Below are 19038 nucleotides of genomic sequence, written 5' to 3' on the forward strand. Positions count from 1 at the left end.
TCCTTCATCGGTTTATGGCCAGGAAGTTTCTTTTCTTCAGCTGTGATATATGTACGATGGGGCATTTTCTTCCAGAAAAGGCCAGTTTCATCACAGTTAAACACTTGCTGAAGAATGTAGCCTTCTCTGGAAATTAATTACTCAAAACTTCTTGAGGAATTCTGCTGCTTTCCTATCAGAACTAGCCACCTCTCCATGCCTGATGACTGAGTGAATACCAGTCCTCTACCTAAAGCGATCAAACCACCCATGAGAAGCCTTGAACTCTTGGAGGGGGCTTGCTGCGAAGTTCCTTCATCTCCGCCTTCTCTCTGGGCTTTCACGAGATTGGCGAAGATGGCGCTCGCCTTGTGCAAAATTACTGATTGCGTGAGTGTATCACCAGCGATTTCCTTCTCTTTAATCCATAGTAGAGGATTCTCTCCATCTTGTCGTTGATTGAGGTCTTTCACTGTCAAGGACAGTCATGCCTTTAGAAGACTTACTCGCTTTAATGGCTTCCTTGTTCTTGACGATTGTACCAATCGTTGACTGTTGACTAGTTATGGCCATGTGTACTAGCGAGGGTAACGATAAGCATGCCTTCTTCATATATCTTTATCATCTCCAGCTTCGTTTCCATAGTAATCATCTTCTTACTTCTCCCTTTAACTTCACTAGCAATCTTGGGACCCATGGCTAACAAATTAAAGTTGGAAATAAGCACTAAAATGCAAAAAAAATATGATATCGCAAGCACTCACACGAGATCAAGTCTTTACGAAACACGCACGAGATTCTGAACTGAGCGCGCGATTAACAAAGAGAGAGAGAGAGAGACAGCATCCCTCTCAGGCATTGTGGGAGGGATTTCGGCCAATAGTGTATCGGCATCTTAGTGACGCCGACCAGCTTCTTAGCGACGTATGCAGTGACGTGTGAGGCAAGTGACTCGCACAGTCGTACGCGTACTGAACGACAAGTTTGAATTTTGGAATTCAATGCCGTAAGGTGGGGAAAATGCTGTAACAAAGGGACGAAAAAACATTGTATTCCACACCGTAACGTGAAAAAAACGTAACCTGGGGATGCCACACCCCGGGGGTCCACTTTTACAGGGAAGAGACTGAGGTGTTGTTCTTAAACCCAGAAAAAAGGAAAAAAGGGCAGAGCTCTTCATTCTAACTGAAATGCATGCACTAAATTCTATACAAGACAGAGTGCTGGTAGCAGGAGAGTACACTCCTATGCAGCGGTGCTGAAAAACCGTCCCTCACTGTGTCGCATTTTGGCAGAGCAAAGTTTCTCTCTCACGCAGAGATCACTAGGAGCCTCAAAAGACTAATTGCAATCGGTTGAGCCCACAGGAAAAGGGAGACATGGGTGTAGTCCTTTATCCCAACCAACACTTGCGCTTGCTAGGCTCTGTACAAGGCCTAGCACCCACAATACCCGAGGAAAGCCAATTTCCTTAGGTTCAAATCTTACAGCCACAGGAGAACTCCACTGTAGAGGTCAGCTTTGTAGTCTTAACAAGGGGATGACAGCAAATTATGGCCCTTGGAAAAAAAAAAATTATATATATACACACATATACAGAGAGAGAGAGAGAGAGAGAGAGAGAGAGAGAGAGAGAGAGAGAGAGAGAGAGAGAGAGAGAGAGAGAGAGAGAGAGAGTTTTGTATAAACTTGCCATACTTTTTAGCAGCTACACCCATACACAACCTCAGATCCTTGCACTTTTACACGATTTTTTTTTTTTTTCAAATGAGAAAATGAAGCATTAAAAGCTGGAAATTTGAGATGCAGCAGAATTAGGTCCAATAGTATGGTAAAAGTAAACAATACTCTTCTTGATAACTGATAGGTGGCCGGTGGACCCCACCTTCTTTCTCTCCACATGTTGAAAGTTATAAATACCTTGTAAAATTTCAATAGCAGCCCTAGCTCCCCTGAAGACATACTGCTATTGTAAGACAAAGGTTTGTATTCATCTAGGAACGAATATAAATCTTGGGTCACGCCAAGTTGGATGGGGATAGGCTATGGTAAGTTAAATTGTCAGGAATGTTAGATTATTGTGCATCTATACTGTACAGTATTCAATTCTATTTTCCACTCGGAAAAATCCCAATCTCCCTGGTGATGCCACATTTATTGTTAAATACAACTGAATGGTTAACAAAACAAAAGTAGAAATCCAATTTGTCTGAAGTGATTATTCCACATACAAATAGGCAACCTCTATTCACAAAGTTATAGATAAAAAAAAAAATCCTGTTTTGCTCATTTCATCATCTTTCCACATGCCACAGGAGCCTCCTTCCACAAGGTAGTTCAGAAAAAGACTGGTAGGGGTTGCTTCTGCTGAGGTTACTTGTTTGAACAGAATAAAGGGGCCAACATTTTATGTTCTAAACCACTTGGTTATTTGTTTTCATTATTGGAATAATCAATAGAATTGCAGCTCTTATTTTATTCATCATATTAATAATAAAAGGTTAGGGTAGAAACATGTTTGATATATTTAGTCTAACAATGGGAAATGGAAGCAAAGTCCAAAATTGAACAGAAGATGGTAGCATGAAGCTACCCCTCACCACTTTGTTAGGTGCATATTCACCCCTTGGTTAAGTGTTTAACTAACAGATAAATCAGAAAATTAAAATAACGCAAACTACTAACCCCGGGGATATCGTGTGTTGCGAAACATGTTCTTGCCAAAACATAGGATCAAGATAAATGTTAAATTGCAAGCGAAGCGAGCTACAGCAGAGTAAAAAAACGATAAATCATAAGCTCTCTTAAATAAGGAGATACAAATGACTCCAAAGGAAATGGGCTGGAAAATCATGTTTACAAAGCATCCAAAATCCTGGCAAACATAAGTTCTAGGGTTTTGGCCATGTTTCATTAGTATTACTCGGTCTTGATTACGAACTGGTTTTTAGAAAGTTAAAAATTCAAAAGTTATTCTAAATATCATACATTTACTGGTACATGATATATATTAAAGTGCTTTGAACGTACTTGATGACGATACCTAGTAAATGGCCATAGTTTTACAGGTAAAACTATAGATACAGACAGGGTGTCCCCCATCATCGCCAGATATAGATACATCAAGTTTTTATTTGCAGTGAAAATCAGTGTCATTTTCAAAGAAAACGAGCATTTTTCTATGTGAAATGTCTATTTTTTTAGTCGAAAAACTTTTTCCGTCCATAACTATAATAAAAGTTTTTCAGTTATGGTACTCAACCCAACATAACTTAAAAACTTTGGCTTTCCACCTGAAATTATTATTAACAACGGTCAAAACACCATAAGATACACTAATAGTATTATTTTTTGCAAACATTTATTACATTGCTCTATAATTTTACCAATAAGAATATGGTGTTCTAGGTCAATTCATGTATGGTGGAAGTGGAAGCCCACCTGATAAGTACGAGTAGGGGTATGTATGTATGATGACAGTCACGCCTTGAAACACCCCACAAGGTGCCTTTGTATATCAGCGGCCAGTTCCTCCAGTGCGGATAAAAGTAGACATCAATTGACTAAATTTCCTCCCTAACATAACCTAAAGCCATGTCTTTACCTACTTACATAACGGGGGGAGGGGGGTTTACCGTCCTCCTGCGACCCCCTTTACAGTTGTATTTTAAGTTTGCCGTTATCATGCACACAAGTGGCCACTATCATACATACACCCCCTACCGTATAGCTAAGAGTACAGCAGTCTAAGGGGGAGGGGTCACAGGGCGGCGTTACACCCGTTAGAAAAGGACGCTGCTTGTAGATTAGGAACTTTAGGTTAGATGGTGTTATGTATAAGTTTATGTTTTCCTGTCCGTTATTATACAAAGGTTCTTAGATATGGCCTTCTACAGTACAACAGGTTGAAAGGAATACACATTTACCATGTAGGAAAAATAACTACTTCCAGACAAGGATCATTGTGAACGTCACACACCGGCCTGCTACTTTTAAGAAGACAGCAAATATTCACGTTTTTTTAACATTATAATTTGTACCTTGCTAATGTTTACATGGGGTACATTTAATCCAAGCTTAATCAAACTGGCCAAGTTCCAACCTTTTGTAGTATGTAGTTGGGACAAGCGAAAACAGGAAAATTATAATACCAACAATTCACATTTTAGAAAATTTGGGGTTAATCTACGTAATACCCACTTGATTAAATATTAAATGAAATTGTTGATTACCTGATCCTCGTATCTTCTATAATATTGTCTTATTTTAAACTATTTACGAGACTTCCAGAGCAACAATGACAGTCGTCGTCTCGCCGCGTGTCAAAATTACCACTTTTTTATATTACCGCCAAAAGTCAATAACAAATCCTCTTCTTATTTTCAAAATTAGCTTAGGTTTGTCATAAAATTTAATCGAAATTATTTAAATTTTCCATATGATTATTAGGTTCAAATTTTCATAACTCACTAAATGCATATAGGCTAAAAAGAATTCACAATATCGTAAGTTATTTGCTTGCTTTTTATATTTTGGTTGCCGATAGCAAAAATCAAGATTGTAAAAATATGAAAAAAATCTCAATCCTACTTTACTCTAAGCATTATGAATTAAAATATTCATAATACCTACATCTTTAAAACTTAGGTCCTTGGGAGAAATATATTTGGAATGGGAGCAACAATTCAACATATTTAAAACTGTTAGCTTAATATGGTTGTTTGCTTTAAGTCCCTTTTTTATAGTTTATATAATTATGAAAAATTAGTTTTAATGTTTCTGTTCATAAAAATATTCTAGTTTATATGGTCATTACTTCTCACATAGCTTATTTATTTCCTTGTATACTTTCCTCACTGGGTTATTTTCCCAGTTAGGGCTATTGGGCTTTTGGCATCCTGCTTTTCCAACTTGGGTTGTAGCTAAACTAGTGGGAGTAGTAGTAGTATGGGAAATTAGGACCAGTGAATTATAAAAAAAGCTTCCTCACCACAAGCGTAACTTACGTAGTGTTAGAGCTTTGAGAGTAGGCCTACTATGCATTTTTGTCTTATAGATGATAATAATAAGAACGATAATAACAAAACAACAACAACAATAGTAGTAATAATAATAATAATAATAATAATAATTACGCACTTAGCAACGGATCGCTTCAGCTTTGCCTTGATGGGGGATTTGATGAGGAGACAAGTACCTCAGCTCAATCACAAGTACCAATGCCAGTTCCAAAGTTGGAATCCACTCAGGAGGAAGTTATTACACATTGTAGTGTTCGTACAGATGGAATAAACAGGGTTATAGTGCATGTCAACGATACTAATGGCATTGTCCTGTGTATCTACTATGTTGTTACACATCTTCAGGACCTAACAGAGTTCCGGGCAGGAGTCTCTTCAAACGAATACCTGCCGATCCAGTTTTGTAGAAGTCTTTGGAATCGGCCCAGTGCAGGCCTGGGCGTTGCCAATGATTCACAGTCTGAGTGGCAGAGATAACCTAGCTTTCCGTACTTCATAAGCAAGAAGGCTTGGTTCATTTCAAGTCGGGAATGTCCCACCCGGGCCCTAGCTGAATTTGGAGGATGGCGATTACAAAGAGATTGCCAATGAAGTCTGTGGTCAAGCGAGAGATCTGCCAATCATTGTTTACTCCAACTATGCAATGCAAGGTTGTACTTTGAGTGTACTAGCCAACAAATTTCTTAACAAACTCACTCTACTGAAAATGCTACCCCCGACCGGAAGGTAATTTTTTCCACTTCTGGCACGGGCGATGTACGCAACTGTGATTGACAGGAGTGCTCACACCCCAAAGCCAAATCTGCCACCCCCGCATCAACAATCAACCTTTCATGTGTATAAATTAATATATACACAAAAATGTTACTCTAACAACTCAGGGATTGTAACAATAAAACTATTTTCTTTTTTTTTTCTTTTTTACCTATGGGTAGATTCAAACAAACATCAACTTCTGTAGTTCACCCCCAAGGTTGAGCAGTCAGATGTTATTCTGTGAGGGTGGTAGAAACCAGATAACACCCACAACCTTCCATAACAGCCCATGTCCGTCAAAACCCGCTGGGTACCCAAGTACCTAATCAGTTATTTTTAATGTCCATCTATTATCTGTCATTATCATTACATGTCTTTACCCACGTCCATTTCTTTTTCTTACATGTTAGAATATTCTCTACTTTAGTTTGTTCTCGTATCCATGTTGCTCTTTTTTCTGTCTGCGTTATTCCCCTTATTATTCTTTCCATAGCTCTGATTTGTATCCAACTCATGCTCTAAGGCGTTAGTAAGGCTCCAAGTTTCCGATGCATAAGTTAATACTGGTAGGGCCATCTGATTAAATAATTCTTTTTCGAGAAAAGTGGGATTTTAACTTATCATAATCTCAGTTTGTTTACCAAATGCTCTCCATCCCAAGCTTATCATCCTTATAATTTTGGTTTCATACACATGTACATAGTTGGGTACCTGTACATCAGAAACTTTCCTTTACAGACCTGTGTTCAAACCTTAATCAGATTCGAGATAACCCTTTGAAACAAACAAACTCCCTTTGGACTTGGGTTGAAAAGGTTGGTATTGTGAACCTTTGGTTGGTTGTGATAAAGGAGATTGTATTGGATCTAAAGTATTAATGTATCAGTAGTTCAGCAGCTCTAGTCTTAGCGATTAAAAGAATTTCTGACTGTCGTCCACAAATCATGAAGCTATAAATGTTTATCAGCATTTGTGAGATTAAGAAATGTGCAGTGTTAAGCGGAATACTTGCTTCAGAAGAAAAGTGTATGGTTAATTAATAAATATGTACACTATATATATATATATATATATATATATATTATATATATATATTATATATTATATATTATATAATATATATATATATATATATATATATATATATATATATATATATATATATATATATATATATATAACAAAGTTTAATGCTATTATAGTGCAAGGAAATACCAAAATAAAAATTAAAGCACGTGCACTAAAATCACATGAAACAGTTTATAACTTTATATACAAGTCTGCGAGCGCTTATGTGTATAAATACATGTTAGAAATTGTTTATGTATTTGACCTAAATGGTCGGTGCTGGGGCTTACAAGTCCATTCAGCACCCATGTGCAACTGGCAGGGTTATATAAGACGTTTAAAACGTTCCAACTGATAGCTGACTTCGTTCCCTTTGAGAAATGTCTCTGCACATATATTCTTTCTTATATTTCATAAACTTTTCACTATCTTCTCCATAATTAATCGTCTCAAAATTTTGAATGACCAGCCGGATAATACATAATCACGGTGAAATAATTCGTATTCACCAAAATGTCCTTATATTGTACATGCTCCACATTTTTCCCAATTAAATAATGATTTGAATCAATACTTTACCTGTTTTTCTACCATTAGCCTATAACGTGAGCGTAAGTGTTTTGACTTGCCATTTACGGTATTACATTATAACTCCGAATTAGGAAACTGCCATAGAACTCCAAGAACGCAGAGATCGGGGATAGACCGATGGGGTTTCACAAATTCTATTGTCAATGCCCTTGCGTTACTGACATACCACCTTGGTTATTGCTCTGGTTGCATAGTTCGCATGGGGGTTGGAATTTCGACTGGCACGTGAACTTTCCCCGCCACAACTACTCCAAGTATCACTTTGTGACAACTCCAAGGATTCTAGATTAGACAAACTGGACAACAGAGAAGCATTCGGTATTCTTCTTCTTTATATCGTCGTTGAAGGGTAGCCTTTCGTTTTGTCCACGGGCCGTGGTTTCGTTAAACGCTTTAGATAACCGAATTAGGATTGTTCTTGGAATAACGAAAATAGCTACTGAGCTTAAAACTAGTGACCTGTAAACATAATTCAAGCGAGTTTCTATTTTCGTACTTCCTGAACCGGGTAAGGAATATGGTCATCCACTATACTCAAAACACCATAAGAGAATATTGTTCCAATGGGACGAAATGAGTTTAATTAGTCCACTAACAAGGGATACAATTTGTACCATGGAGAAAAGGAACACAAAATACTTTAATTTAAAAGGCATAAATATAAGAATGCCAAGGGCTAAACATTAAAATCTTGATAACCAAAACAGTAAACTGCGATAAATTATGAAGGTATAATTCTATGCTTGATAACTATTGCATTGCATGTAATGTATAAAGAAGACAGATGCTTTATGAATTAAAAATGCATTGGAAATTAGACATTTTTGCTTCTAAGACAAAAGTATAAGAATAATAAAATTCAAACAGGTGTTTATGTTGATTGGCATGACTTCAAATAATAGAGAAATGATACAAAAATGCATAGCCCGTCAAGATATTGAGTCTTGTGACTGGCCACTGCAATACTAAGCAAGTTGATAAGGCTTGCAAAGAAATAACTAGGAGATACTTGTAAACGCTTTAACTTGGTAATAAGAAAAATTAAGAAAATTAATCATCTGACTAATCATTAGATACAATTTTAATTTTACGAAAGATAAATCATTTTATAGTGAATATATTGCCTATGTTGCCACTATAATACGATGTAAATGTGAGGATGATAATGAACCTGTAACTTAATTTTGGATTGTCTTAAAAACTTGTATCTTAATTTTTTAATATAAATTTTTGCTCGGCGAGAGCGTAAAGGCTCTGACTAGTGCATGCATACACACGCACTATATCTCCCTCATATATATATATATATATATATATATATATATATATATATATATATATATATATATATATATATATATATATATATATATATCTGTGTCATAGCCCAAATGAGAGAGGTACCCGGAGAGGTACACTCGGAAACCACATTCTACAACAAATTGCCGAACCAGTGGTTTGTAGTTAGGAAGGGGGTGGAGTGGGAGGGGTTGAATATTTGTGTGCAAATTTATCTAAGTAATTAGAAGTAATTTTTAGTGGCTCGGTACACTAGTGAGTGTGTATGTATATATATATATATATATATATATATATATATATATATATATATATATATATATATATATCAACGTCATCTCCTTCTACGCCTATTAACGCAAAAGAAGGTGTGCGTGTGTGTGTGTGTATGTTTTGCATACTTAAGAGAAAAAATGATAAAAATATTTCTCCCGACTTCTTCAGAAACATCTCTATTAAAAATGCAAAAGAAAAGAAAAATCTTATAAGAGAACACCTCACATACTAATACAAATTAAAATAATATCCAATCGGATACTTAAAAAAAAAACTCCTCAATGCATATACTCTGAATGGAAATATAAATGCATCTAAAGCTCGTCTCTTCGCATTCTTGAAGGCTTCTTAACATTTCTATCTGAACCATCGGAGTGGTTTACAGCCTCCGTGAAATCCGTCGTAGGTGTAGTTGTCATTGGCAATGGAGTAACGGAGTCTGGTTCCTCAGAGGGAGGCTGAGTCGTCAGTAACTGAGATGGATATCTACCTTGCAGAATCTGGTTCTGGTGTAGTGGAAGAGTGGCGAAGAATTCTCGGACCTGATAAGGAAAATATTTAGAGGTGTTAATATTCATGTTTTAATCACCTTTCTCTTTACATATTCTGTTCTGTGGAGATATACTCTCCAAGTTAATCTTAGATATGATCAAAATAAAAAGTTGATTTTTTTATGATAGTAATAATACCACACGTCTCGAACTGTCGACCTAACAACGCCATGACTAATCGCTGATGGTAGGAAGGACACTGGTGAGTGATACGACACATGAACATACGCTACCGGGGTCTAAGCGATGTCAGGCAGGGCAGCCGATCGAAACTATGGTATACCCAAAAGCCAATGCAAAGTCCTTCAAAAAGAAGGCAAGCGTGTTTACCCCCATACAAATGAAAAAAAAAAAACCCTTAAAAGAAGAATAATTGTATTACGATTCTAAAAAATTGTTTCATGAAAGACATATTGGATATGTCATTGTTAACTCGACAGAAATGTGTATGCGGCAATCGGTCTTTTTTGTCACATGAAATGTCATATTTTATCGCATTATTAGCTAAACTACAAAATGCCCGGCACAATAATCTGTATATGAGCTCATTTCGGCGGGAATACCATGAAATGAATAAAAAAATATATATTATGATGACCTTTACTGTGATGCTTTTGTAATGCTGCTGTGACAGAGATTCGGCTAAACATAAGGTTTCGCATAACGCAACAGTAAAATCCATGGGGCTTCAATCGTATCAATGGATTAGTAGTCGACGCTCCACTACAAAAATTTAAATGAAAACTGCTCTCAGTGACTACAAATAATGGAAGAAAGACACATTTCCGTTAGAGAATTTCTCTGACACATCAGACAAGAAGTACAGTAGTCTTAACATGATTGTATCATTATCCCTCAGTGTCGCCTCACTCTAATGTCAATGTGATATTCCTATGCCTCCTTCAGAAATATTTCATATCTTTTTTCAAATCCAAACTTCTGTCTAGTGCAATAAAGTTAGAGACAACTTATCAAACATGCCAGATCTGCATTCCAATTTGGTCTTTCCATGTTAGTTAAGTAATGAATTGAAACTACCGCTGGTAAGCCAAAGATTAAGAATTATGCTATTATTTCATTTTATGCCGTTTCATTACGCTTTTGCTTAACTTCCGGGTCAGGGTCATTTTCTGTTATCTCCAAAACCCACGCAAAGGAGGTTTACCTCTCATGAATGCTAAAAAAAAAAAAATCTAGACAGAAACCAAATCAAACTGCAGAATTGAATGTTTAAATTCAGTATTGTATCATATAAAATCATATTATCCAAAGAGAATTTGCCTAGCATTCGCATGGCAGTAGATCGATCCACTCCCGGGACCGTTGAGTTTAAGCTGTTTACTAGGGAGACAACTGCTGTGGTTGAGCACCACAGTGGGAGGTTGGGCTTGCCCGGTTGACGTTCTGATGAACATCTATTCTGACGAAACTGGCACTGAAACCAGACACCTTTTTTTTTAATACCATACCTGTTCTCTTCCATCAGGTTTCATTACGGGAGATGGTGACAGGGATAGGTAATGGAGATTTCCTTCTGATGATGGTTCCCAGATGAATCCCATTGAACTGTTGGGAGTTGGATTTCTGAAAAAAATAAAACACTTCATAATGATATAAATAAAAACTTGAGCTAAGAAAAAACTATACAATGCATTCGTACTTGGCAGTAATTCTTGCTGCTTCTGTATGAGAGTTGAAACAATTCCTATAATATGCTGGAACATTTCAAAGGAATATACTTAAATCTTATTCTTCTTCTTCTTCTGCTGTTATTAACGTGCTTTTCCCAAAATATACATAAATGCTCGTAAAAGTTAAATTTATTAGAATATCTCCCATCTTATACTTTAATAAATATACATAAATGCTCATAAAAGTTAAATTTATTAGAATATCTCCCATCTTAGCAATCAAAAATGAAAGGAATCAGAAATATTTCCAGAGCATATATTTCGATAGTTAAAAACCTTGAGGTCCCTTTTAATTTCTCTTCAAAATCTACTCATGGATAAAAAAAATCTCAAGTAAATAAGCTTCTCCTGAATTGAAAGTACAGTGTCGTGCCTTTATTCGAAGTATACATTACCCTGTTGCTGCAAAGTTTGCCCACAACTTCGTGAAAATATCTCGTAATGCCAAATCCTTTGGATGGGTCAAAGTTGGCTGCCTCCCACCGGAGAATAAGTAGAATATGTCGTCTACATGAGTAACCCCTGGAAATGTATGCAATTAGTTAGTATTGCATCACTATAAAATTATAAAGGATTATTTCCCTTTCTCTGAATTTCGCAATAAACAGCTTTATTCGAAATAGTAATGATCAGTTGTCTCGGCCTCATGAAATTAGCGGAATTTTAAACAAACATCGATTGTATTTTTTTTTTTTTTTTTTTTTGTTTTTTGTTATTTTATTCTATTTTTTTTTTTTTTGCGTATGGACTCTCTACTCTGTTAAAGCTTGTTCTGAATATTCCAAAAGGAATATATTCATATTGTGAACAAAAATTGTGACAATAATTATTCATATATTAGCTAATTGCCAAGAAAATGTGGGGTATTCACTAGTAAAACAATTACAATTTAAGGTTTTATGTGCCCTATGTGGATGAGTTGAAACTATAAGAGATTACTCGAGTGCCATATGTGGATGAGATCATCATGGGGGGGGGGGGGAGATGGAGATGGTTTGGGCATGCTTTTCGCACTCCCCAAGAGAGATTAGTTCACCAAACGTTCAGCTGGGCTCCACAAGGCACTAGAATTGTTGGAAGGCCCCAGACCTACATGGCTGAGGACTATGAAGTGCGAAGTAGATGATGATTGGAAAAGTAATGAATTAAAAGCTCAAGATAGAGACGACTGGCGAAATCTAACCGAGATCTTTTGCGTCAATAGGCGTAGGAGGAGGAGATGATGATGATGATGATATAATGATTCAGAGGTAAAGAGGACTATTGAGATGTTGCTATATATACTATCAAAATATAATAAATTTTAGTAAGAAAGCCATTATCATTTTAATGTATAACTATTAAGAGAAAAAAAGTGTCATGAAATACTATTATCAAAGTAGAAAACTGAAAGGTACCTTGAACATTCCATGTAAGATGAACCAAGAGAGTTACACAGTTTAGAATGTAATTATGTCTTGTAAAAATTAAATTTCCAACTGCTGTATGGTTAAACGACTTCATCTGTATCATAGACTGCCAAGTAAGTAAGGAATCTTGGACCAAAATGAAATCCATGGTGAAAAATACTGCAATTCTTCGCTCAAGGGGTTAACTACTTCATTGTGATTATTCAGTGGCTACTTTCCTCTTGTTAAGGTTAGAAGAGACTCTCTAGCTATGGTAAAAAGCTCTTCAAGGAGAAAACACTCTTAAAATCAAACCATTGTTCCTTAGTTTTGTGTAGTGTCATAGCCTCTACTCTTTAGCTATGGTAAGAAGCTCTTCAAGGAGAAAACACTCTTAAAATCAAACCATTGTTCCCTAGTCTTGTGTAGTGTCATAGCCTCTACTCTTTAGCTATGGTAAGAATCTATTCTAGGAGTAAGACACTCCAAAATCAAACCATTGTTCTCTAATCTTGGGTAGTGTCATGGCCTCTACTCTTTAGCTATGGCAAGCAGCTCTTCTAGGAGGAAGACACTCCCAAATCAAACAATTGTTCTCTAATCTTGTGTAGTGTCATGGCCTCTACTCTTTAGCTATGATAAGCAGCTCTCCTGGGAGGACACTCTAAAATCAAACCATTGTACTCTAGTCTTGGGTAGTGCCATAGCCTCTGTACCATGATCTTACTCTTTCTTGGGATAGAGTTCTCTTGGTTGAGGGTACACTCGGGCACACTATTCTATATATATGCTTTTCCAACTGGGGATGTATTTTAACAAGTAATAATAATAATAATAATAATAATAATAATAATAATAATAATAATAATAATAATAATAATAACAATACTTAGATGATCACAGAATTTGGTTGAAAGAAAGGGAAAGACAGAATTCCAGACTGGAAGGAGATTAAAAAATATACAAAGGGTAGACGAAGTAACTGGATTAATAGAATATCGAAAGAGGAGTATATTAAAGCAGTGTGTAAAATGAACTAGTAAAATGCTGAAGGAACTCACAGTGTTTGGTAAAGCTCAAGTTGAAGAGGTCGGCCAGCGAGTGTTCACCCCTGTACTCAAGCTCATATCTGTAAAAAGTAATAAAAAATAATTTGGATATGTAATCACTATAATTGAAATGGTGATATTATTATTATAATTATTATTACTATTTTTATTATCATTATTACATGCCAAACCACAGCCCTAGTTAGAAAAGCAGCACGCTACAAGCCTAAGGGCTCAAACAGGGAAAATAGCCTAGTGAGGAAAAGGAAATAAGGAAACAAATAAACAACAAAAGAAGCAAGTAACAACCAAGATAAAACACCCAAAGAAGAGCAACAACACAAAAAACTTTCATATATAGACTATACAAACTTCCAAAGAAGGCAAGAGGAAGGGAAATAAGATAGAATATTGTGCCTGAGTGTACCCTCAAGCAAGAGAACTCTAATCCAAGACAGTGGAAGATCATGGTACAGAGGCTATGGCACTACCCAAGACTAGAGAACAATGGTTTGATTTTGGAGTGTCCTTCTCCTAGGAGAGCTGCTTACCATTGCTAAAGAGTCTCTTCTATCCTTACCAAGAGGAAAGTAGCCACTGAACAATTACAGTGCAGTAGTTAACCCCTTTGGTGAAGAAGAATTGTTTGGTAAACTCAGTGGTGTCAGGTGTATGAGAACAAATGCGAATATGTAAAGAATAGAACAGACTATTCGATGTATGTGTAGGCAAAGGGGAAATGAGCCGTAACCAGAGAGAAGGACCCAATGTAGTTCTGTTAGGCCAGTCTAGCGGTAGTATCTCAACCGGTGGCTAATGCCCTGGCCAACCTACACAAAGTTTTAATTCGGAAATAAGTTCATTCAAAGACTTCTTTTAAACTAAAGGTAAAACTGTTTAATGTTAATGACCTCCAGTTTTAGAAATCCATCAGTTCAATAAACTAAAAGATACAATAATTACAGTAGTTGGCAAGAGTGAGAAATTTTTACATTTTTTCAAATGTCAACATCGTTCAAATGTTATTACACAATTAAGAGAAGTACATGGAATTTTCAGCAATTTCCCAGATTAAAAGTTAATATCCCAAAGCAATACTACACTGTTAAAAAAAACCGTAATTTTAATCGGAAATTCTCCGTAAAAATATACTTTTCTCAGCCGTATTTCAGTAAAATACAAGCGACCGTAATTTGTACCTTACTTTGTTATTATCTTTTACGGGTTGGTGACCGTAATGTCAATACTTTACGTAAATATATCCGTTTTTAAAACAGTAAATGCCTGGCAATATTTATTCCAAGATTTTTACCGTTTTTTACGGCAACTTTTTGACAGTGTAGGAAAGAACACGTCTGTGTTCTATCTGACTCAAATAAATAACACTCCCATCATGATCATTAATGTCTTTATTAAAAATTATCTCCTCAGAATCAGATGTCAGTCCTTTTATATCTTGAGTTTCTATCTGCCAAATCCTATCGTTTCAAGTCCCCCTCTTGTGAACTCGAAGGCCTCTCCCCAACTGTTCGATTGTCTTGTCGTTTACGTAAATTACAGTTTCCCTCAGTCTCATTCCTATCAGCTGCCTAAACTGGGTTTTGCCACAGCACCCACTTTGGAGAGAGAGAGAGAGAGAGAGAGAGAGAGAGAGAGAGAGAGAGAGAGAGAGAGAGAGAGAGAGAGAGAGAGAGAGAGTACTACATTGGATCCTTCTCTCTGGTTACGGTTCTTTCTCTTTGCCTACACATACGCCGAATAGTCTGGCCTATTCTTTACAGATTCTCCTCTGTCCTCGTACACCTGACAACACTGAGATTACTAAACAAGTCTCATTCGCTCAAATGGTTAACTACTGCACTGTATTTGTTCAGTGGCTACTTTCCTCTTGGTAAGGGTAGAAGAGACTCTTTAGCTTTGGTAAGCAGCTCTTCTAGGAGAAGGATACTCCAAAATCAAGCCATTGTTCTCTAGTCTTGGGTGGTGCCATAGCCTCAGTACCATGGTCTTCCACTGTCTTGGGGTAGAGTTCTCTTGCTTGAGGGTACACTCAGGCACACTATTCTATCTGATTTTTCTTCCTCTTGTTTTGTTAAAATTTTTATAGTTTATATAGGAAATATTTATTCTAATGTTGTTACTATTCTTAAAATATTTTTTTTCTTGTTTCCTTTCTTCATTGGGCTATTTTCCCTGTTGGGGTCCCTGGGCTTATAGCATTCTGTATTTCCAACTAGGGTTGTAGCTTAGCAAGTAATAATAATAATAATAATAATAATAATAATAATAATAATAATAATAATAATAATAATAATAATACTCACTTGTTTTTACTTTATTTTAGAAAACGAAAATAAAGAAAAAAAAACATCCATTATCAGAAATATAATTTACGGGCTGAGAAATAATTTATTTGTTTCAGATTTCCAACAAATAAGAATGTTGTAATTAAAAGTTTATTTATTTTTTTAGATTTTGCGAAATTCATTTTATTTATCATATATCTTTAAATATACAAAACAACCAATCAATAAGGTTTATTTGTTCGTCAAGTATTATGGTCGGTCAATATTTATATATCCATCAGTCATGATTTTCCCAGTCTATACCTCGTCAAACTACCCTTGTTGGAAAAGCAGGATGCTATAATGCCAAGGGCTCCAAGGAAAAATAGCCCAGTGAGGAAAGGATATAATGTAATAAATAACCAACATGAGAAATAATGAGATAATTTCGTTCTCACACTCTGTAAAATCTATGCCTATGATAAAAAAATAATGAGAATTTGGATGACATTCAATTATAATTGTAAAAATAAAAATCAAGATCAAAGATGCCGCAAAGAAAGATGAGATTTTGGAGCGATCTGTTCTGGGTTAAGTTAACATATAAATTTTTTATATTATTATTATTATTATTAAATGCTAAGCTACAACTCTAGTTGGGAAAGTAGGATGCTATAAGCCCAGGGGCTCCAACAGGGAAAATAGCCCAGTGAGGAAAGGAAACAAGGAAAAATAAAATATTTTAAGAATAGGAACAACATTAAAATAAACATTTCCTATATAAACAATAAAAACTTCAACAAAACAAGAGGAAGAGAAACTAGATAGATATTCACTAATGTCAAAAGCGTAACTGCATGTATGAATATACGGAGGCCATCCATTTTAAGAATAAAAGAATCAGTAGTGAAAATGCTGCTGGAATCTCCATATTTCAGATAATTCTAAATTCCATTTAATTTTTTTCTTTATTTTGCCTTTCTCATACGAAGATCTATTGAAATGATAGGAGTAATTCATTTATGGTCCCAAAAACTATGGTTTTGTATCTGGTAGTTTAATGTAAATTCTCAGCTCTGTTGGGAGGTGATAGTCTCTAGTACGTTATCGAGGCTATAATGGATCTATATATATATATATATATATATATATATATATATATATATATATATGTATATATATATATATATATATATATATATACATATATATATATATATATATATATATACATACATATATATATGTATGTATATATACATACAGTATATATACGCATATATATACACATATATATACGCATATATATACATATATATATATACATATATACTTATATATGTACAGTTGGTTGCATTAATTCCGGTACACTGACGTCTACTTAGTTTCCCGTGAAGTATACCGGAATTATCGAAGCCAACTGTACATGTATATATATATATATATATATATATATATATATATATATATATATATATACATATATATATATATTATATATATTTCTATATATAATATATGTAAATATATATATATATACATATACTGTATATATATATATATATATATATATATATATATATATATATATACATTTATATATTGGGGAAAATGTATATAAACATATGTTAAATATTACCTCTAAACTACTTTGAGGCGAAAATTAGACACGAAAGCAGTATCTTGTACAGTTGGTTTCATTAATTCCGGTACACTTCATAGGGAGCTAAGAAGACATCAGTGTACCGGAATTAACGAAGCCAACTGTACACGCCTTGCCAAGAATCGGATAGCACTGGACTTTAGAAAGACAAGAATCAGCATCTGTTTTTTTTTTCTCTCTCTCTCCAGAATCGTATAAATCTATTTATTGACCATGGATATCTGCCCGTTCAAGTGCATAACAGAGAACACAAAGACACAGGATAACGAAAGTTCAGTAATTTCAACTCTTTCCTCTGCTGAACGAGCAGTTTACTTGTTTGTGCGAATGTTTATAATAGGAAAGAAGGTAAACATGTTAGAATAACGGCACTTTTATGTTGTTAGAAGATTTTATTCGAGAAGCATAAGATGCCAAATGTATGAGGATGTTTTCACAGCTGTCCCCGACAAATGATTTTTAAAGTTTTTTTCATGTCACCAATGCTTAGAACTATTATCGTTTAATCGTCAATAAAAAAAATGACTTATTTCTTAAAATTCCAAAATTTATGAATGGGGGCAGACAAAAGAGTAGACACGGTCACATGCTTGAACACACACACTCACAGGCACACACACATACACACACATATGTATATATATATATATATATATATATATATATACATATATATATATATATACTGTATATATATACATATATATATATATATATATATATATATATATATATATACATACCTGAAACTATTAGAAAAATTAGCCGAGTGCCATATGTGGATGAGATCATGGTGAGGGGTAGATAGAGATGGTTTGGACATGCTCATCGCACTCCCTAAGAGAGATTGGTTCATCAAACTTTCAACTGGGCTCCAATAGGTACTAGAAGAGTTAGGAGACTCAGGCCTACATGGTTGAGGGCTATGGAACGGGAAGTGGGAGATGATGAATGGAGGAGTATTGATTTAAAAGCTCAAGATAGAGACGACTGAGGAAATCTAACCGAGGCCCTTTGCGTCAATACACACACACACACACACACACACACACACATATATATATATATATATATATATATATATATATATATATATATATATATATATGTTGCATATGATTCTTTATAATTCCGACCATCCTTTACATTTAGATCTTCCCGGACTGTTCTATCCTGTTCGTAATACTAGGTATGCAGTTAATTCTAATAGTTAGGCCTTCTCCATCATGAGGCTCAATACTGCACAGCACTCTAGGAGTTTTATTCCAACTGTGACCAAGTTGTGGAATGATCTTCCTAATCGGGTAGTTGAATCAGTTAAACTTCAAAAGATCAAACTTGCACCAAATGTTTTTATGTTGAACAGGCTTGCACAATTCCTTTTATAGTTTATAAATCAAAGATGTTTTAATGTTGTTAAT

The 19038-nt window shown here is 35.2% G+C and overlaps 2 protein-coding genes across 10 annotated transcripts in view; both read right to left on the reverse strand.

Moving 5' to 3' along the window:
• The window catches only part of LOC137653525 (zinc finger SWIM domain-containing protein 7-like), a 66769-nt gene extending 58061 nt beyond the window's left edge, over positions 1-8708 (reverse strand). For 5 of the 9 annotated variants that reach the window (XM_068386993.1, XM_068386992.1, XM_068386990.1 and 2 more), the window contains exon 1: positions 4212-4359. The gene's annotated coding sequence lies outside the window, so the exon portion shown is untranslated. The other 4 variants (XM_068386994.1, XM_068386995.1, XM_068386996.1 and 1 more) reach the window with 4 other exon arrangements.
• A 368-nt stretch (positions 8709-9076) lies between these two features.
• Positions 9077-19038, reverse strand: part of LOC137653169 (carboxylic ester hydrolase-like) — a 40936-nt gene continuing 30974 nt past the window's right edge. Inside the window, exons 10-13 of the mRNA XM_068386547.1 lie at positions 13682-13749; positions 11628-11754; positions 11011-11125; positions 9077-9532 (exon numbers count right to left, since the gene is read on the reverse strand). Of these exons, the coding sequence (XP_068242648.1) occupies positions 9305-9532; positions 11011-11125; positions 11628-11754; positions 13682-13749 (538 nt within the window). The 3' untranslated portion in view covers positions 9077-9304. The remainder of the gene's footprint in view (positions 9533-11010; positions 11126-11627; positions 11755-13681; positions 13750-19038) is intronic.

Source organism: Palaemon carinicauda, chromosome 14 (assembly GCF_036898095.1).
Source record: "Palaemon carinicauda isolate YSFRI2023 chromosome 14, ASM3689809v2, whole genome shotgun sequence".
In the NCBI taxonomy this organism is placed as follows: domain Eukaryota; kingdom Metazoa; phylum Arthropoda; class Malacostraca; order Decapoda; family Palaemonidae; genus Palaemon; species Palaemon carinicauda.